At 43.8% G+C, this 16,601-nt stretch overlaps 1 protein-coding gene and 1 pseudogene across 1 annotated transcript in view; one reads left to right on the plus strand and one right to left on the minus strand.

The window, feature by feature from the left end:
- LOC143964366 (uncharacterized) overlaps positions 1-4,841 on the minus strand; it is a 127,626-nt gene extending 122,785 nt beyond the window's left edge. The window contains 1 exon segment of the mRNA XM_077474082.1: positions 3,837-4,841. Coding sequence (XP_077330208.1) covers positions 3,837-4,812 — 976 coding nt within the window. The 5' untranslated portion in view covers positions 4,813-4,841.
- Positions 1-16,601, plus strand: part of LOC143962289 (uncharacterized) — a 259,324-nt pseudogene that overhangs the window by 130,134 nt on the left and 112,589 nt on the right.

A 16,601-nucleotide genomic window follows, 5' to 3' on the forward strand; every position in this document is an offset into this window, starting at 1 on the left:
TTTCTAAAGGGGTGGCACACATTGACTTTATTTCTACCCTTTTCCACCTATACTTGGTTTACAATTATTATCTTACATTATTGTATTCTATGCACATTGTATGAGGATTGTGTTTATTGAGTAGAGCCACAGGGACATATTTATTCACTAGATTGTAGGACACTGTGGGGTTAAGTTTTCCAGCAGCTGCATTAGGGAATTGGGGGGGGGGGGGATTGTTATAGATAGCACAGGGTTCTAGCGGAATTTGATCATTCATAACAATGGAACAAGGAATGACCAACAATTTTGAAAGAAAAAAATATATTTTTTAATTTCTGCTATAAAACACATCCAATAATTTTATTTTTTAAATCAAATTTCTTCATCAATTTAGGCCAATATGTATTCTGCTACATATTTTTGGTAAACCAAAAATAGACCAACCCATGTGACATAAAGCCATGTGACACCGCCCCATTGTCCCTATATAAGTGGCCGCGCAGTGCGTCCCTGGCATTCCGGCCGAAGAGAGCGTCGTGTCAACATCTCCTGGAGGAGAAGAAGAAGAAGAACGGAAGGCGACGGCGGCGACAGAAGACCGGGCCACCGCCTGTAAAAGAGCTATAAGAAGGTGCGGTGGCCCGGCAGAAGAACCAAAGAGGGGGACAAGACCCCCGAAGTCGGGAGAAGAGGCCGGCGGCGAGGAAGAAAGCCGGACTCCTCCGCTAGCAAAAGAGCTACAAGAAGATAGCGGAGGAGTCCGGCGAGAAGACCCCCGAAGACGGAAGACCCCTGGAGCTGTGCAATAAAATATTTTAACCCTGTGTTGTGTTTTTTTTGTACTTTTTTTCACAGGTGAATGGGTAGGGGTACATTGTACCCCATACTCATTCACATAGGGTGGGGGGCCGGTATCCGGGGGCCCCCTTATTAAAGGGGGCTCCCGGATTCCGATAAGCCCCCCGCCCGCAGACCCCGACAACCAACGGCCAGGGTTGTCGGGAAGAGGCCCTTGTCCTCATCAACATGGGGACAAGGTGCTTTGGGGTGGGGTGGCCGCGCGGCCCCCCCTTCCCCAAGGCACCCCCCCATGTTGAGGGCACGCGGCCTGGTACGGCTCAGGAGGGGGGGGGGCGCTCGCTCGCCCCCCTTTCCTGGCCGGCCGGGTAGCGTGCTCGGACAAGGGTCTGTTGTGGACTTGGGGGGACCCCCACGCCGATTTTTTTCGGCGTTGGGGTTCCCCTTTAAGTACATACCAGGCGGCGGGACCAGCGACGTCTCCTTCGCGGGCCCCGCCTACCTGGAGACGCGCTCGAAATGAGCGGACTTTCCTCCGCGTGTGTGGGCGAGTCCGTTCATTTCAAAAGTAGGGCGGATAGTATGGCGGACTTAGTCCGCCGTATTAGTCCGCTCAAAAAGTGCCGTGTGTGGGCAAGTCCGTTCATTTGAAAGTATGACGGACTGTCCGTCGGATTGTCTGACGGACTAAGTTGGCCAGACAGTCCGCCACGTGTGTACGCGGCTTTATTCAATTTTGGAATTGTTAGTGAGGTCAAACTTTGCCTGCGAGACAAAAAAATTTCATGCAGGATGGAAATCAATTTTCAAACAAATGAATGTGCTTTTCATTTTTGGAACGTTACATTCATTTTAAAATATTATGTGAAAAGCAAACAAAATTTTGAAGTACTTTCAAATCATTGAATGTACTGATGAGAATTTTCATATAAATGTTTGTACGGACATTTATTCAAAAATCCACTAGAATAAATGACCAGCTTTAGAGAGGAATCGTCTCATTTCTAAAATATTTCCTATTCTTGTTGTGTTTACAGGACAGGAAGTAAAGAAAAACCTTTAGATTGCATAAAATTGATCTCTGATACACTTTCAAGCAAGCCAGCAAAAACAAACGCATCTGTTTAACTACTGGCCCCTACTTTAAACTATTTGATTTTCCCAACTGTAAGATATCCATACTAATCTGCACAGAGAGCTTAGCTTTAGTCAGCCCCATGCCACTTAAAGGCAAACTCCACCTTTTGCACCATTTTACAGGGTACTCCCAGTCCCAAACCCCCACACCATGAAAGCATGTGGGAGCTCTTATTTTCATTTACAGAGATCTGTAAATAAATGAACTTCAAGTTGTAGTGCTCAATGGACGGCATGCACAGTAATCATTGCACTTGTAGTCTTGTTATTGTTAGACTACCATGTGCTGATATCCAGCAAAAGCAGAGGTGAACGGATCTGTGTAGTCATACAAAGGAAACTCAAATCAAATGAATTGCATTTATAAAAAGATTTATTAATAGCACAGCATAAAACATTCAACACCAAACAGAACAAGCAAATGTGAAAAAATTTAATAATAAATGAAACTTAGTAAAAAAAAAAAAACGACATAACTAACAAATTAACTGTGATAAACTATAAACAAGCGAGGGGAAAGACTGCGTAAGGCAGGGTCAGGCAGGAGGTGCAAGGGACAGCAGATGAGTCAAGTCAGGAAGGGGCCAAAGCTGGGATCAGGGGGAACAGGTAGAAGCAGGGAGATAAGGGGAACAGGTACATGACAGTAAGGGTCAGGGTAACAAGTACAGTAGCAGGATCACGGCAACAGGAGCAACAAGATCAGAATGTTTGGCACACAGATCAAAACTCTGAGGCATTGTGGAAAGCTAGAGGAGAGTTAAATACCCTTCCAACAACCAGCATCAGGTGCAGACTAATTCCTAGGATGTGCTGACTGCTGGAAGACATCTGCTGGTGGACAGATCTGAAAACCATAATGTCACTAGTAGGGGATTGGGTTCCTGATACCATTAACACTTTCTCCAGGTCTTTAACTGAAATTCCGTACTTCAGTACAGCTAAGGAGCTTGAGGAGTTGGAGTAAGCAAAAGTACAGCCATAAACTTTTTTTGAACAAGGCACAGAGAGCACCTGACCTATTTCAGACCCTACGCTTGATAATGGGATATACTTTAACTTCAGTTAAACTTAAAAGGCTCACATAGCTCAGGTCATATTTTATCACTTACCTCTTCTAGCATAAACACCTTCAAATCAGTACCCCCCCTACAAAAAAAAAGAACTGTGGTTAACAATGAAAGATGAATTAAGGAGGTAGGCAAAAGTGGTACACAACTAGGACACAAGGCGCATTATGTGAGATAGCTTTTTATATTGTACTGCAGTTTATGAAAGCTTAAATCTTAAACTGTCTTCATTTTTTAACCATAAAAACACAAGCCTTACACTATCCATACATACAGTATGTAACCCTTTAACTGAAACTGGAAGCTGTACTTAATGATGTGTTTGTTGCTTCTGAATACAATGGGTATAGACCAATATGTCCTTCAGTTTTTGTCCTCCTATAGGTTATATTTGGATTTGTTGATGAAACATCACAAGATGAGATAGCCTCCCAAAATTGTCCAAAGTTCCTAAAAATTGAAGGATTTCAACCATGAAGACACAGCCCTTTAACTATAAAGGCTTCAATTGTTGTTTATTAATACATTGAATATTGGCCAATATGTCCTTCACAGATTTTGCCCTCCTACAGGTTATATTCAAATGTGTTGATAAAATATCACAAAATGTAGGATGCTCTTGGCCAAAATTTCTAAAAAAAGTAATGTTTTTCTGTGTCTTAAATCTGTAGTATTCCTTTCACGCTGATGCAATCCTAGCTCTCATAATTTGGTAGAGTGGAATCTCCTTCTAGGAGTTAATTGTCACATGATTTGGCAGGATGATAAGTCAAATTCTGAGACTGAGAAGGGTAGTATTTCCCCAAAACATCTTTTTATGTCAAATAACATGCATCCTCTGAGAGAAACATCAGACACATTCTGAACATCTGTAAGTCATCTAATCTTTATGAATCCTTTGGTGACCGATTAGTGATGCCTTCTGTGAAAAGCAATTGCCACATTCTAAACATTTAAATGGCTTCACTCCTGTGTGAATAGTTTCATGTTGATTGAGATGTGTTCTTTGTGAAAAGCATTTGCCACATTCTGAACATTTAAATGGCTTCTCTCCTGTGTGAGTATTTACATGTTGAGCAAGACCTTTCCTGTGCGAGAAGCACTTGCCGCATTCTGAACATTTAAATGGTTTCTCTCCAGTGTGAATCCTCTGGTGACTGATTAGTGATGCTTTCCATGCAAAAACTTTTTCACATTCTGAGCAAGAAAATGGCTTCTTTCCTGTGTGAATAATTTCATGCTGAGCAAGACGTACCCTCTCTAAAAAGCATTTGCCACATTCTAAACATTTAAATGGCTTCTCTCCTGTGTGAGTCTTCAGGTGTGCAACAAGATTAATCTTATAAGAATAGCATTTGTCACATTCTGAACAATTAAACCGCTTCTCTCCCGTGTGAATCCTCTGGTGATTAATTAGTGATTTCTTCCATGAAAACACCTTTTCACATTCAGAGCAAGAAAATGGCTTCTCTCCTGTGTGACAATTTTTGTGTTGAGCTAGATTTATCCACTGTGAATAACACTTGCCACATACTGAGCATTTAAATGGTTTCTCTCCTGTGTGAGTCTTCAAGTGTTTAACAAGACTAGACTTTTTAGAGAAGCATTTTTCACATTCTGAACAATTAAACGGCTTTTCTCCTGTGTGAATCCTCTGGTGATTGATTAGCGAATGCTTAGATAAAAGCACCTTTTCACATTCTGAGCAGGAAAATGGTTTGTCTCCAGTGTGACTCCTGTGGTGAATGCTGAGTTTCGACTTACAAATAAAACTTTCCTGGCACTCAAAGCACTGATACGGCTTGTCTCCTACTTGGCTCATCATGTGTTGATGACGATCTGTTTACCTGTAAAATATTTTCAGATTAGGTCTTGAATACTAGTTATGTTTTATAGACCAGTTTGTAAAAAAAAGTTTACATGGACTCTGAAACTGAATTTCCATTTTAAAACCCAAACTGAGACAACACCTACACTATGTTACATTCTCCCATTCACTTAGCAAAATATAAAATATGAACAAAAATTCTGCTTAGATTTTTACTTGATTGAAAATCTTACTTATCTTTCACCTTTGATGTAATTATAAGGAGGTACAGGGTATTTATGACTTCCATATATTTCCATAGTTTTCCTATCTGTTTCTGTCCTAACAAAGATTTAAATATCCCAATGCTTGGGTGTTACATTGTGTAAACCCCAACAAATTATTTATTAGTGCAAAATACTTAAAATATTGGTATTTTCATTATTTTGTACTATAAGTAACCTTTTCGGGGGACACAGCTCTGTTGATTTTCTGTATTACATTTTATGTAAATGTTGCTAGTAAATTTCAAATTGATGCTTTGGTGTTAAGTCGGCCCTTAAGTGGTTAAAGCTTAAAGTGGGATTACCCAATTTAGCCCTGGAAGGATTTACCCCCTTAATGACCAGGTCATTTTTTGTGATACGGCACTGTGTCGCTTTAACTGACAATTGCACGGTCATGCGTTGCTGTACACAAACAAAATAGAACTTTGTTTTGTTGGTATTTGATCACCTCTGCTGTTCTTATTTTTTGCACTATAAATAAAAAAAAGCCGACAATTTTGAAAAAAAAAACCAATATTTTATTTTTACTTTTTGCTATAATAAATATAAAAAAAAACAAAAAAAAACAAATTTCTTTATCAGTTTAAGCCAATATGTATTATTCTACAAATGTTTGGTAAAAAATAAATAAAAAAATAAATCACAATACAGGCAGTCCCGTAGTTACAAACATCCAACTTACAAATGACTCCTATTTACAAACCGAGGGAGACAACAGGAAGTGAAAGGGAAATCTACCCCTAGGAAGGGAAATTCACCCCTGTAAGCCCTTGTATACACGGTCGGACATTCCGACGACAAAATCTGTCGGATTTTGTCCGACACTGGTGTTGCATACACACGGTCAGACAAAGTTGTTGGAAAATCCGATCGTTCAGAACGTGATGACGTTCGTTTGTTACAGCGGGACTACGTTCAGGCTAGTAGCCAATGTCCGACCGTGTGTATGCAACACAAGTTTCAGACAAAATCAGAATTTTGTTGTCAGAATTTCCGACCGTGTATACAAGGGCTAAAGCCGCGTACACACGGGCGGACTGTCTGGCCAACTCAGTCCGTCAGACAATCCGACGGACAGTCCGTCATACTTTCGAATGAACGGACTTGACCACACACACACCACTTTTTGAGCGGACTAATACGGCGTACTAAGTCCGCCATACTATCCGCCCTACTTTTGAAATGAACGGACTCGCCCACACACGCGGAGGAAAGTCCGCTCATTTCGAGCGCGTCTCCAGGTAGGCGGGGCCCTCGAAGGAGACATCGCTGGCCCCGCCGCCTGGTATGGACTTAAAGGGGAAACCCCAACGCCGAAAAAAATCGGCGTGGGGGTCCCCCCCAAGTCCACAACAGACCCTTGTCCGAGCACGCTACCCGGCCGGCCAGGAAAGGGGGGCGAGCGAGCACCCCCACCTCCTAAACCGTACCAGGCCGCGTGCCCTCAACATGGGGGGTGCCTTGGGGAAGGGGGGGTGACCCCGCCCCCTTACGATGTCATAGTCCCCATGTGACATCAACCCATGTGACCAACCCATGTGACATAAAGCCATGTGACACCGCCCCTTGTCCCTATATAAGTGGCCGCGCAGTGCATCCCTGGCATTCCGGCCGGAGAGATCATCGAGGCAACATCTCCTGGAGAAGAAGAAGAAGAAGAAGAACGGAAGGCGGCGGCGGCGGCGACAGAAGACCGGGCCACGCCTGTAAAAGAGCTATAAGAAGGCGCGGTGGCCCGGCAGAAGAACCGAAGAGGGGGACAAGACCCCCGAAGTCGGGAGAAGAGGCCGGCGGCGAGGAAGAAAGCCGAACTCCTCCGCTAGCAAAAGAGCTACAAGAAGATAGCGGAGGAGTCCGGCGAGAAGACCCCCGAAGACAGAAGACCCCTGGAGCTGTGCAATAAAGTATTTTATCTCGTGTGTTGTGTTTTTTTTGGTACTTTTATTTTACAGGTGAATGGGTAGGGGTACATTGTACCCCATACTCATTCACATAGGGTGGGGGGCCGGTATCCGGGGGCCCCCTTATTAAAGGAGGCTCCCGGATTCCGATAAGCCCCCTGCCCGCAGACCCCGACAACCAACGGCCAGGGTTGTCGGGAAGAGGCCCTTGTCCTCATCAACATGGGGACAAGGTGCTTTGGGGTGGAGGGGCCGTGCGGCCCCCCCTTCCCCAAGGCACCCCCCATGTTGAGGGCACGCGGCCTGGTACGGCTCAGGAGGGGGGCGCTCGCTCGCCCCCCTTTCCTGGCCGGCCGGGTAGCGTGCTCGGACAAGGGTCTGTTGTGGACTTGGGGGGGACCCCCACGCCGTTTTTTTCCGGCGTTGGGGTTCCCCTTTAAGTTCATACCAGGCGGCAGGGCCAGCGACGTCTCCTTCGCGGGCCCCGCCTACCTGGATACCCGCTCGAAATGAGCGGACTTTTCTCCGGGCGGGAAAAGTCCGCTCATTTCAAAAGTACGGCGGACTGGCATACACACGGGCAGATTGTCCGCCGAAATGCGAGTACGACGGACAGTATTTCGAACATTCCGAAATACTTAGTCCGCCGTACTGCACGCTGAAAAAGTCCGCTGAAGCCCACACACGAGCGGACTGTCCGCTCAAATGTGTTTCGGCGGACTAAGTAGGCCATACAGTCCGCCTGTGTGTAAGCGGCATAAGAGTTATTATGGGAAAAAGGTGTGTCCGCTGATGCTTTAACACCAATCCTTGTTTCCACAACAACCCAAAATTTTCAAAATCCAATTGTCATTGAAAGTGAAAGTGAGGCGAAACCTTCTGAACAGGGGCAGGACAGCAAAACAAATGTTACAGGGGTGTTAACCCTTCCATATACTATCCAAAAAGCTTAAAAATTGTTTAGCTGGAGCTACACATAAAAAAAAAAAAAAAAAAAAAAAATTACCTGTTCTAACTTACAAATAGATTCAACTTAAGAACAAGGCTATAGACCCTGTCTTATTTGTAACCCAGGGACCACCTGTAAGCGTATATTGATTGATTTGCACAAAAGTTACAGCGTCTACAAAATAGGGGATATTTTTATGCCATTTTTATTATACTTTTTTTTTTTTTTTTTTACTAGTGCTGGCGGTGATCAGCAATTTTTAGTGGGACTGCAACATTGCGGCAAACATATCGGACACTTTTGATACTTTTTTGGACCAGTGACATTATTACAGTGATCTGTAGCTAAAAATAGCCACTGATTACTGTATAAATGTCACTGGCAGGGAAGGGGTTAACACTAAGGGGCAATCAAGGGGTTAAGTGTTCCCTGGGAGTTGTTTCTAACTGTGGGGGGAGGGGACTGACTGGGAGTACAGAGAGATTGCTGTTCCTGATCACTAGGAACATATGATCTCTCTCTACACCCGTCAGAAAGGGGATCTGTTTGTTTACATTGACAGATTCCCATTCTGGTTCTCTGTGGAGCAATCGTGGGTGGCCGGTGGACATCACGGCCACTGGCCATGCGCATCGGCTGTGGTCATGCACCACCGGCGTGCGCCTGCTATAGCTGTTAAAGGAACTTATGTACAGCTACAGCAATTTGCGCAGCCGAGCCAAGCGGTTAAAGACATAAACAAGACCGAATTATATCATAGCTTACAAATTATTAAATGTAGTGGCTGCATTTGCTTTAATTTTTTAAGGGTTTTTTCATGTATTTTCATCTGTTTCACCAGCCAGTAAACCTGTTATTTTGGAGTTAGAGGACTGAGATAAACCGTATGACACTGACAGCGAGCATACAATGCTTACCTTTTATTCATATATGTAACATTTGGTTAGTCCATCGAAATCTGTTAGTACATCTAACACTACCCTCTCCCCAGATTGACAATGCTGCTGCCCAAAGGTGTCTCCATTTCTCCTACAGTAGAGTGGAGACACCCTAAGAGGAACTGTGTTACTGGTAGGATCACCAGGTAAAAATAAAGGAAACGTATGTAACATTATTCTCTAGGGTTCATTTTCTCCTGCAGATAATGCTTACCATTTATTATTTCCTATTCGCACTAAGCAATCAGTAATAATATTTCTGCTGGCAATACACCTACATCTGTAGAATATCTTTTTATTTATACACCTCTCATGATGTGAACAGGAACATTAAACAAATGAGAAATTCACTCAATAGGCTGCATTGCCTCACAAAAAAATATATGAGAGATATATATATATATGAGATATATATATATATATATATATATATATATATATATATACACACACACACACATATACATACACACACACACACACCTGACACATATGTGAAGCCTTCAAAAAAAAAATTTAATACTTCCAAACTAAGGTACAATATAGAATGATGCAGCAACATGCAACACAGCCGTACAGTTGTAAAATATAATGTTACCTGGAATGGTGTTGTAAAGAGACGTCTCAGTGAAAACTTTTTCTTCTGAAAATCCAATGTGCTAACTGAGCTTTGTCTCACTTTATATACACTTCATGACCATTTGTTAGCAAGAAGTGGCTTTTGATTTGCTAAAAGGTTTTTTTTTACCTAACAAAAAGGCATGTTTCCACAAATTTTATTGGACAATTGTTTCTACCCACCTTCTAAGTCCTTAACATTTTAACATTTATCATTTTAACATTCAGGTAAGAGTTTAGATTTAAAACTCATAATCATCTAAGTAGATATCAACATCAACTATCACCCTTATTTTAAAGTCGATGACAATGACTTTAGGTGGACTAATATTTCCATTAATTAAAATTTCCATTAAAACTGATGCACCCTGCCCACCTCTCAACTGTAAGTCAATTGTATAAATCAGATGCATAATACAAGCAGATATTAAAGTTATTGTAAAGCTACATTTTTAATTTTTTTTTTAAATAACAAACGTCATACTTACCTTTGCTGTGCAGTCGGTTTTGCACAGGGTGGCAGGATTGCAGGTCTCGGCCCTGGCAATCGCATCATTGGATTTGATTGACAGAAGCGGGAGCGCTGCTAACAATCTATCCCATCAAGAGCTGAGAACCCTGGGCAGAGGAAGAGCATGTCTCCGCCGTGGGAAATTCCAAGGTTTAGGTGTGTAAATTAGGAGGGGGGGGACGGTCACTAGAAAAAGAAAGTCTTGACACGTTTCACACACCAGGTGCTCAAAATTGCAAATAAGCATATTGTGCGATTTCCTTCCTGATATCTGCTTGCATCCAATTTTACAAAAAACTATTGGAAACAGTATTCTAAATTATTGGGAAACAAAACCCAAATAAGGGAGGAATGGGGCATTAACAGTGCAATATTTTAGTTAGCAAAGAAAAAATATTTTTAGAAAGATTATAAGTATGAAAAGTTTTTAAATTTTATTATAACAACAATTCAAATAAAACCAAAAACAGCCTTATAATTTTACAAGGATGTTACATATAGCTTGCGGTCCAGGTAATGGTTCAGTTGAGGTGCTTGTAATTTGCTTATCCCGACATGTTTCGCTATCGCTTCATCAGGGGATATACAAGCTAGCAGAATAATAATAACAAAATAACATAAAAATCAGGTTTTGATACAAAAATACATTCCAAAGTAAATTATATATATATATATATATATATATATATATATATATATATATATATATATATACACACACACACACACACACACACACACACGTATATAGATAAGACTAGGGCTTTGGATAGAAAGATGTGCTTACCCCCACTCCACCAACCTATCTCCTGCAGGAAAAATCATCCAGATATTATAGAAGGTGCACAGGCAGCGAACCCAACAGCCAGATATGCAGCAGGGGGAGCACAGACGATGGCCAGTCTGGACAAATAAAAAAAGTTTATTGAAGCAAGGACACTTTTTTACTTGGTTACAAGTTTTTTGCGAGCCAGTAGATTCTGTACTAACATGATCTAAATCCACTTTTAAAACCTCTTTATATTTATAAAAAATATAGATATTGTAATGTTCGGGGGACCAGGTAGATCGCAGGACACAGGCTTTTCATACAACAAAGGGTTTATTAACTTAAATAGCTTACAGCAGCCAAAAACAAAAGGAAAAAGGTTTGTGGTCTCACCGACTTGCAAAGTCCAGAATAGCCGTCTTTATCAGAAACAGAGCTTGATCTTGATGGCAGGCAGCTTCCCCTGCCAGGAGCCTCCCAAACAGGACACTGCTGTCCACTTCAGTTGCTGCAACCCAAAACAAACACCAAACACCATCCACCGTGTGTTCTCCACTCCTCCACACCCACCTACCACTTCCTGTCTTGTTTTTTAAAGGCACTCCCTTAACAGGTGGGTTAATCAATTTTATTCATTTAAAAAGACCACAACCCAAACAGAGGGGAAATATAGCGTCCTTCCAGGACCCAGCCACGGCGTCCTGTACATATCCCCCCCCTGTGCCCCAACGCTAAGGAGGTGGAGGCAACAGTGGAGCTCAAACAATGGACTCGGGAGAGGGCATCTGCATTTTGATGCAGTCTCCCGGGCCTATGCTCCACTATAAATTTAAATTCCTGGAGTGCCAGGAACCACCGGGAAACCCTTGGCATTAGTCCCTTTTCCCTGTCTCAGCCATGTTAAAGGGGCATGGTCAGAAATCAACCTAAACTTCCTTCCCAAAAGGTAATATCTGAGGGATTCCAGAGCCCACTTAATGGCCAGACACTCTCGTTCAATTATGGCATAGTTTTTCTCCGCTGGTGTTAACTTCCTGCTGAAGAAGACTATCGGGTGTTCCTCGCCATGAATAACCTGTGACAACACCGCTCCCAATCCTACATCGGAAGCATCAGTCTGGACAATAAATTCTTTTGAAAAATTGGGTGCTACAAGGACAGGGTGTTGGCACAGCGCCGACTTGAGCTCCAAAAAAGCCTTCTCAGCGTCTGCATTCCACTCCACCATGACCGATTTCCGACCCTTAGTCAGATCGGTCAACGGAGCCGCCAACGTGGCAAAGTTGGGTACAAACCTCCTGTAGTATCCCACCATGCCCAGGAATGCACGTGCCTGCTTTTTTGTGAGGGGGCGGGGCCAATTCTGTATAGCCTCTATCTTGTTGACCTGAGGTTTCACTACCCCTCTACCCACGATATAACCCAGGTATTTCACCTCCTCCATTCCCAAAGCACATTTTTCAGGGTTTATTGTAAACCCCTCCTTCCAAAGAGAGTCCAGCACTGCCTGCACTTTGGGCAAATGTGATTCCCAGTCTTTGCTAAAAATGACTATATCGTCCAAGTATACTGAGGCATACTTCCGGTGAGGTCGTAAAATCCTATCCATTGCTCTCTGGAACGTGGCTGGAGCAGTTTGCAATCCAAAAGGCATCCTTTTGTACTGAAAACTCCCCTCTGGGGTAGAAAAAGCTGTTTTCTCTCTAGCGGCCTTAGTCAACGGTATTTGCCAATACCCCTTGGTAAGGTCTAACGTAGTGATATACCTGGCTGGACCTAGTCTCTCGATAAGCTCATCTACCCGGGGCATGGGGTAGGCATCAAACCGGGAAACTTCATTAAGTTTCCGGAAATCATTGCAAAATCGCAGAGTCCCGTTGGGCTTCGGTACCAACACAATCGGGCTCGACCACTCACTCTGCGATTCCTCAATAATCCCTAGGTCTAACATCTTTTTTACTTCCTCTGAAACGGCCTTCCTTTGAGCCTCTGGGATGCGGTAGGGCCGGACAAAAACTTTGACTCCTGGTTCTGTGACAATATCATGCTCTATGACACTAGTGAGCCCTGGCAAGTCTGAAAATTTTTCTTTATTTCTCTGCAAGAACTCCTTTGCCTGCTGACTTTGGGTTTTAGACAGGGTATTTGCTACTTGGACACTCTCCACCCCAACCCGAGGCTCAAGTTTTGTACTAGCCAGGGAGGTCACTGGTTCCCTGTCTGTCCAGGGCTTTAGCAAGTTTACATGATATATCTGGAAGGGTTTCCTCTTGCCTGGCTGGTGGACTCTATAATTTACCTCTCCCACTTTTTCTACAACCTCGAAAGGGCCTTGCCATCTGGCCAAGAACTTACTTTCCACAGTGGGAATCAACACTGCTACTCGATCCCCCACTTGGAAGTTCCTAATTTTGGCTGCCCTATTATAGACCCATCGTTGAGCCTCCTGGGCTTTTTGTAAGTGTTCCTTAACTAGCGGCATCACCGTTCGGATCCTCTCCTGCATTTGAGAGACATATTCAAGAACACTTTTATGCTGAATTGGTTCACTTTCCCATTCTTCTTTAACAAAGTCCAGTAATCCACGAGGTCTCCGCCCATATACCAATTCAAAGGGCGAAAACCCAGTGGAGGCCTTGGGCACTTCTCGGATAGCAAATAGGAGAGCTGGTAACAGGCAGTCCCAGTCTTTCCCATCCCTTTGTATCACTCTCTTGAGCATAGACTTAAGGGTCTTATTAAAACGTTCTACCAATCCATCTGTTTGGGGATGGTAGACCGATGTGCGCAGCTGTTTAATCCGGAACAGTTTGCATACATCAGCCATAACCTTCGACATAAACGGGGTGCCCTGGTCTGTGAGAATTTCCTTGGAAAAACCTGTGCGTGTAAACAACTGGAATAACTCCCGTGCAATAGCCTTAGAGGAGGTATTCCGTAGGGGTAGCGCCTCAGGATATCGAGTGGCATAGTCGAGGATCACCAGTATGTAAGAATGACCTCGAGCCGACTTTACCAAGGGACCCACTATATCCATGGCTATCCTCTCGAATGGGACCTCAATTATGGGCAGAGGGACCAACGGGCTCCGGAAATGGGTCGCTGGAGCGGTCAACTGACAGGTGGGACAAGAGGTACAGTATCTCCTTACCTCTGCTTTCAAGCCTGGCCAGTAAAACCGGTCTGCGATCCGTGCCTCCGTCTTTTCAACTCCCAGGTGTCCCCCTAACACATCATCATGGGCCAGGTCCAGGACCTTGCGTCTATACTGTTGGGGTACCAATAATTGTTCTACCACATTTTCTCTCACTTTAGTAACCCGATAAAGCAATTCATTACATATTGAAAAATGTGGCCACCGCTCATTAGCACCTGGCTCTTGGGGCTCCCCATTTATTACTACAACCTGTTCCCGTGCCCTGGCCAAAGTGGGGTCCTGCATCTGGGCAGTACCAAATGCCCCCTGGGGAACACCCAAATCTGGCAAGTCAGGGGTAGAGGCCATTTCCTCATCCTCTTCCCCCAGCATTACCTGGAGCGGGGAAGGTTCCCCCCCCTCAGTGTTCAGGTAGGTCTGAGACCCCCACATATTGACATCCTTAACAGTATCAGCACTATTTTCATCATTATTAACCAAAGTCTTGGCGTTTTTATCAACTGGGTCCATATTACGAACATGTGGCATCTCAGGGTTATTACCCTCAACAACAGGAACAGAGGGACTAGTTTCTTCCCAGTCTCTGGACCTTTCAGATAGTTCTCCTTGTCTCCAAAGTTTTGCAAATAACGGACAGTCACGTCCTATGATAACATCATGTACCAAGTTTTTTACCACCCCCACCTCTTGAGTACTAGTGCCACATGCTGTGCAGGATCAAGGATTGCTCTCAGCAAGTCACCAGTCCTTTCTCAGTGGGCGCTGGATGTACTGGTGGCACTTCAGGTGGTCATCTCTCAGTTCTCGCACTCTCTGAAGTGATGCCATCAAGAGGGTTTTACAAGACGTTGTAGCTTGTGGGGATTTTTCATCCCGTGGAGAGCTGCAGGAAAAAAAAGCGGTTTTCTGGACGACCCTGTGATCGTTTCCAGACGCTCGTGTGTGAAGACACCTGCTGTTATTTGATGTACTATTTCTTCCACCCCTGCAGGGGGGAGAGCAGAAGTAGATGGAGGGCAGGCGTTTGTGCCGGTTGCGATAAGGACCCACGTTACATCAATCGGTGGAAAACCGGTCTGGCTGTGATCACATTGCCACAGCTCACACTTATTGATTTTTTTTTGACACAGCACAAACTGAAATGTTTATCAGTAATGAACTGTGACCTGCGCTAATCGCTATGATAGCTCGCCCCCCCTAGAGAAACTCCGCCACAAACGCATTATGCAAAATGTTGCCCGCATTCTCCACCACTTGTAATGTTTGGGGGACCAGGTAGATCGCAGGACACAGGCTTTTCATACAACAAAGGGTTTATTAACTTAAATAGCTTACAGCAGCCAAAAACAAAAGGAAAAAGGTTTGTAGTCTCACCGACTTGCAAAGTCCAGAATAGCCGTCTTTATCAGAAACAGAGCTTGATCTTGATGGCAGGCAGCTTCCCCTGCCAGGAGCCTTCCAAACAGGACACTGCTGTCCACTTCAGTTGCTGCAACCCAAAACAAACACCAAACACCATCCACCGTGTGTTCTCCACTCCTCCACACCCACCTACCACTTCCTGTCTTGTTTTTTAAAGGCACTCCCTTAACAGGTGGGTTAATCAATTTTATTCATTTAAAAAGACCACAACCCAAACAGAGGGGAAATATAGCGTCCTTCCAGGACCCAGCCACGGCGTCCTGTACAATATATATAGTGGAGATAAAGAAAAAATCCACCAAGATATTTATTTTAGTAATTCATGGTTACCCAAAGCTTTTTGTTTTAAATTTAAAGGGCAGGCATTTTAACGCTACTTATAGGCTTGTAAAGCAGAAGTATATATTATATATTATTTATTTATAATTTTATAAAGAGAGACAGAAGGGTAAATACATACTATACTTACTTACATGCTTACTGTGAAAGTAGAAGTTCTTTCCTATAATCCTATGTTTCAGCTAAGCCAATAAGAATATCCTATAGCCCGTTAGAGATGGTTTATAATGCGATGGATTAGCACCCACAAGCTATCCAGCTTGTTTCCAGGTGTCTATGGTATGTAGAAAAGAAAAGAAGGGGTTACCAAGTGGGAGATATGAATCAAAGCAAAGAGATCTATGTGAAGGTTTAAGTCTAAAGATAGTCTTACTGGCAGTGTAAATAGGTATGCCTCCCAAGCGCGGCTCCTCCGTGACTGAGCCGGGTATGATTGTGTCCGACTATATGGCCACCGTCCATTGAGCCGGCATCTGACGTCACCGGCTCGATGCGGACACCTGAGACAGCACTGCGCATGCGCTAGAGGAGGAAGAGGGGAGGGAAGACTACATTTCCCCTAATGCTCCGGTGAACTCACCGGCATTAAGTGTCACGCTGAAGACCGATCAGCGTGTACAAAGGAGATATAGGGCTGGAGTGTTATAAGACCATCCACCCATAGATGGAAAGCCTCCCTAAGCGATCCAGCAGCAAATACTGTCAAAAAATGGGCACCCCGTTCGAAAAGAAAAAAACAATCAAACGGAAGTGCCCTTGGGTCTCCGTATGCTCCTCCATAATGCCGCAACCACACAGCCAATGGGTCGGCGTCCGTACATCCAGGATGGAAATTGCAGGAATCAACAGGGAGGGGGGAGAGAATAAACGGGGGAAGCACACATCTAAGTCAACAAGTCCAATAGCAGTCCTGGAC

Source organism: Lithobates pipiens, unplaced genomic scaffold, assembly GCF_037356315.1.
Source record: "Lithobates pipiens isolate NorthernLeopardFrog02 unplaced genomic scaffold, aLitPip1_a1.2 Scaffold_8, whole genome shotgun sequence".
Taxonomy (NCBI): Eukaryota; Metazoa; Chordata; class Amphibia; order Anura; family Ranidae; genus Lithobates; species Lithobates pipiens.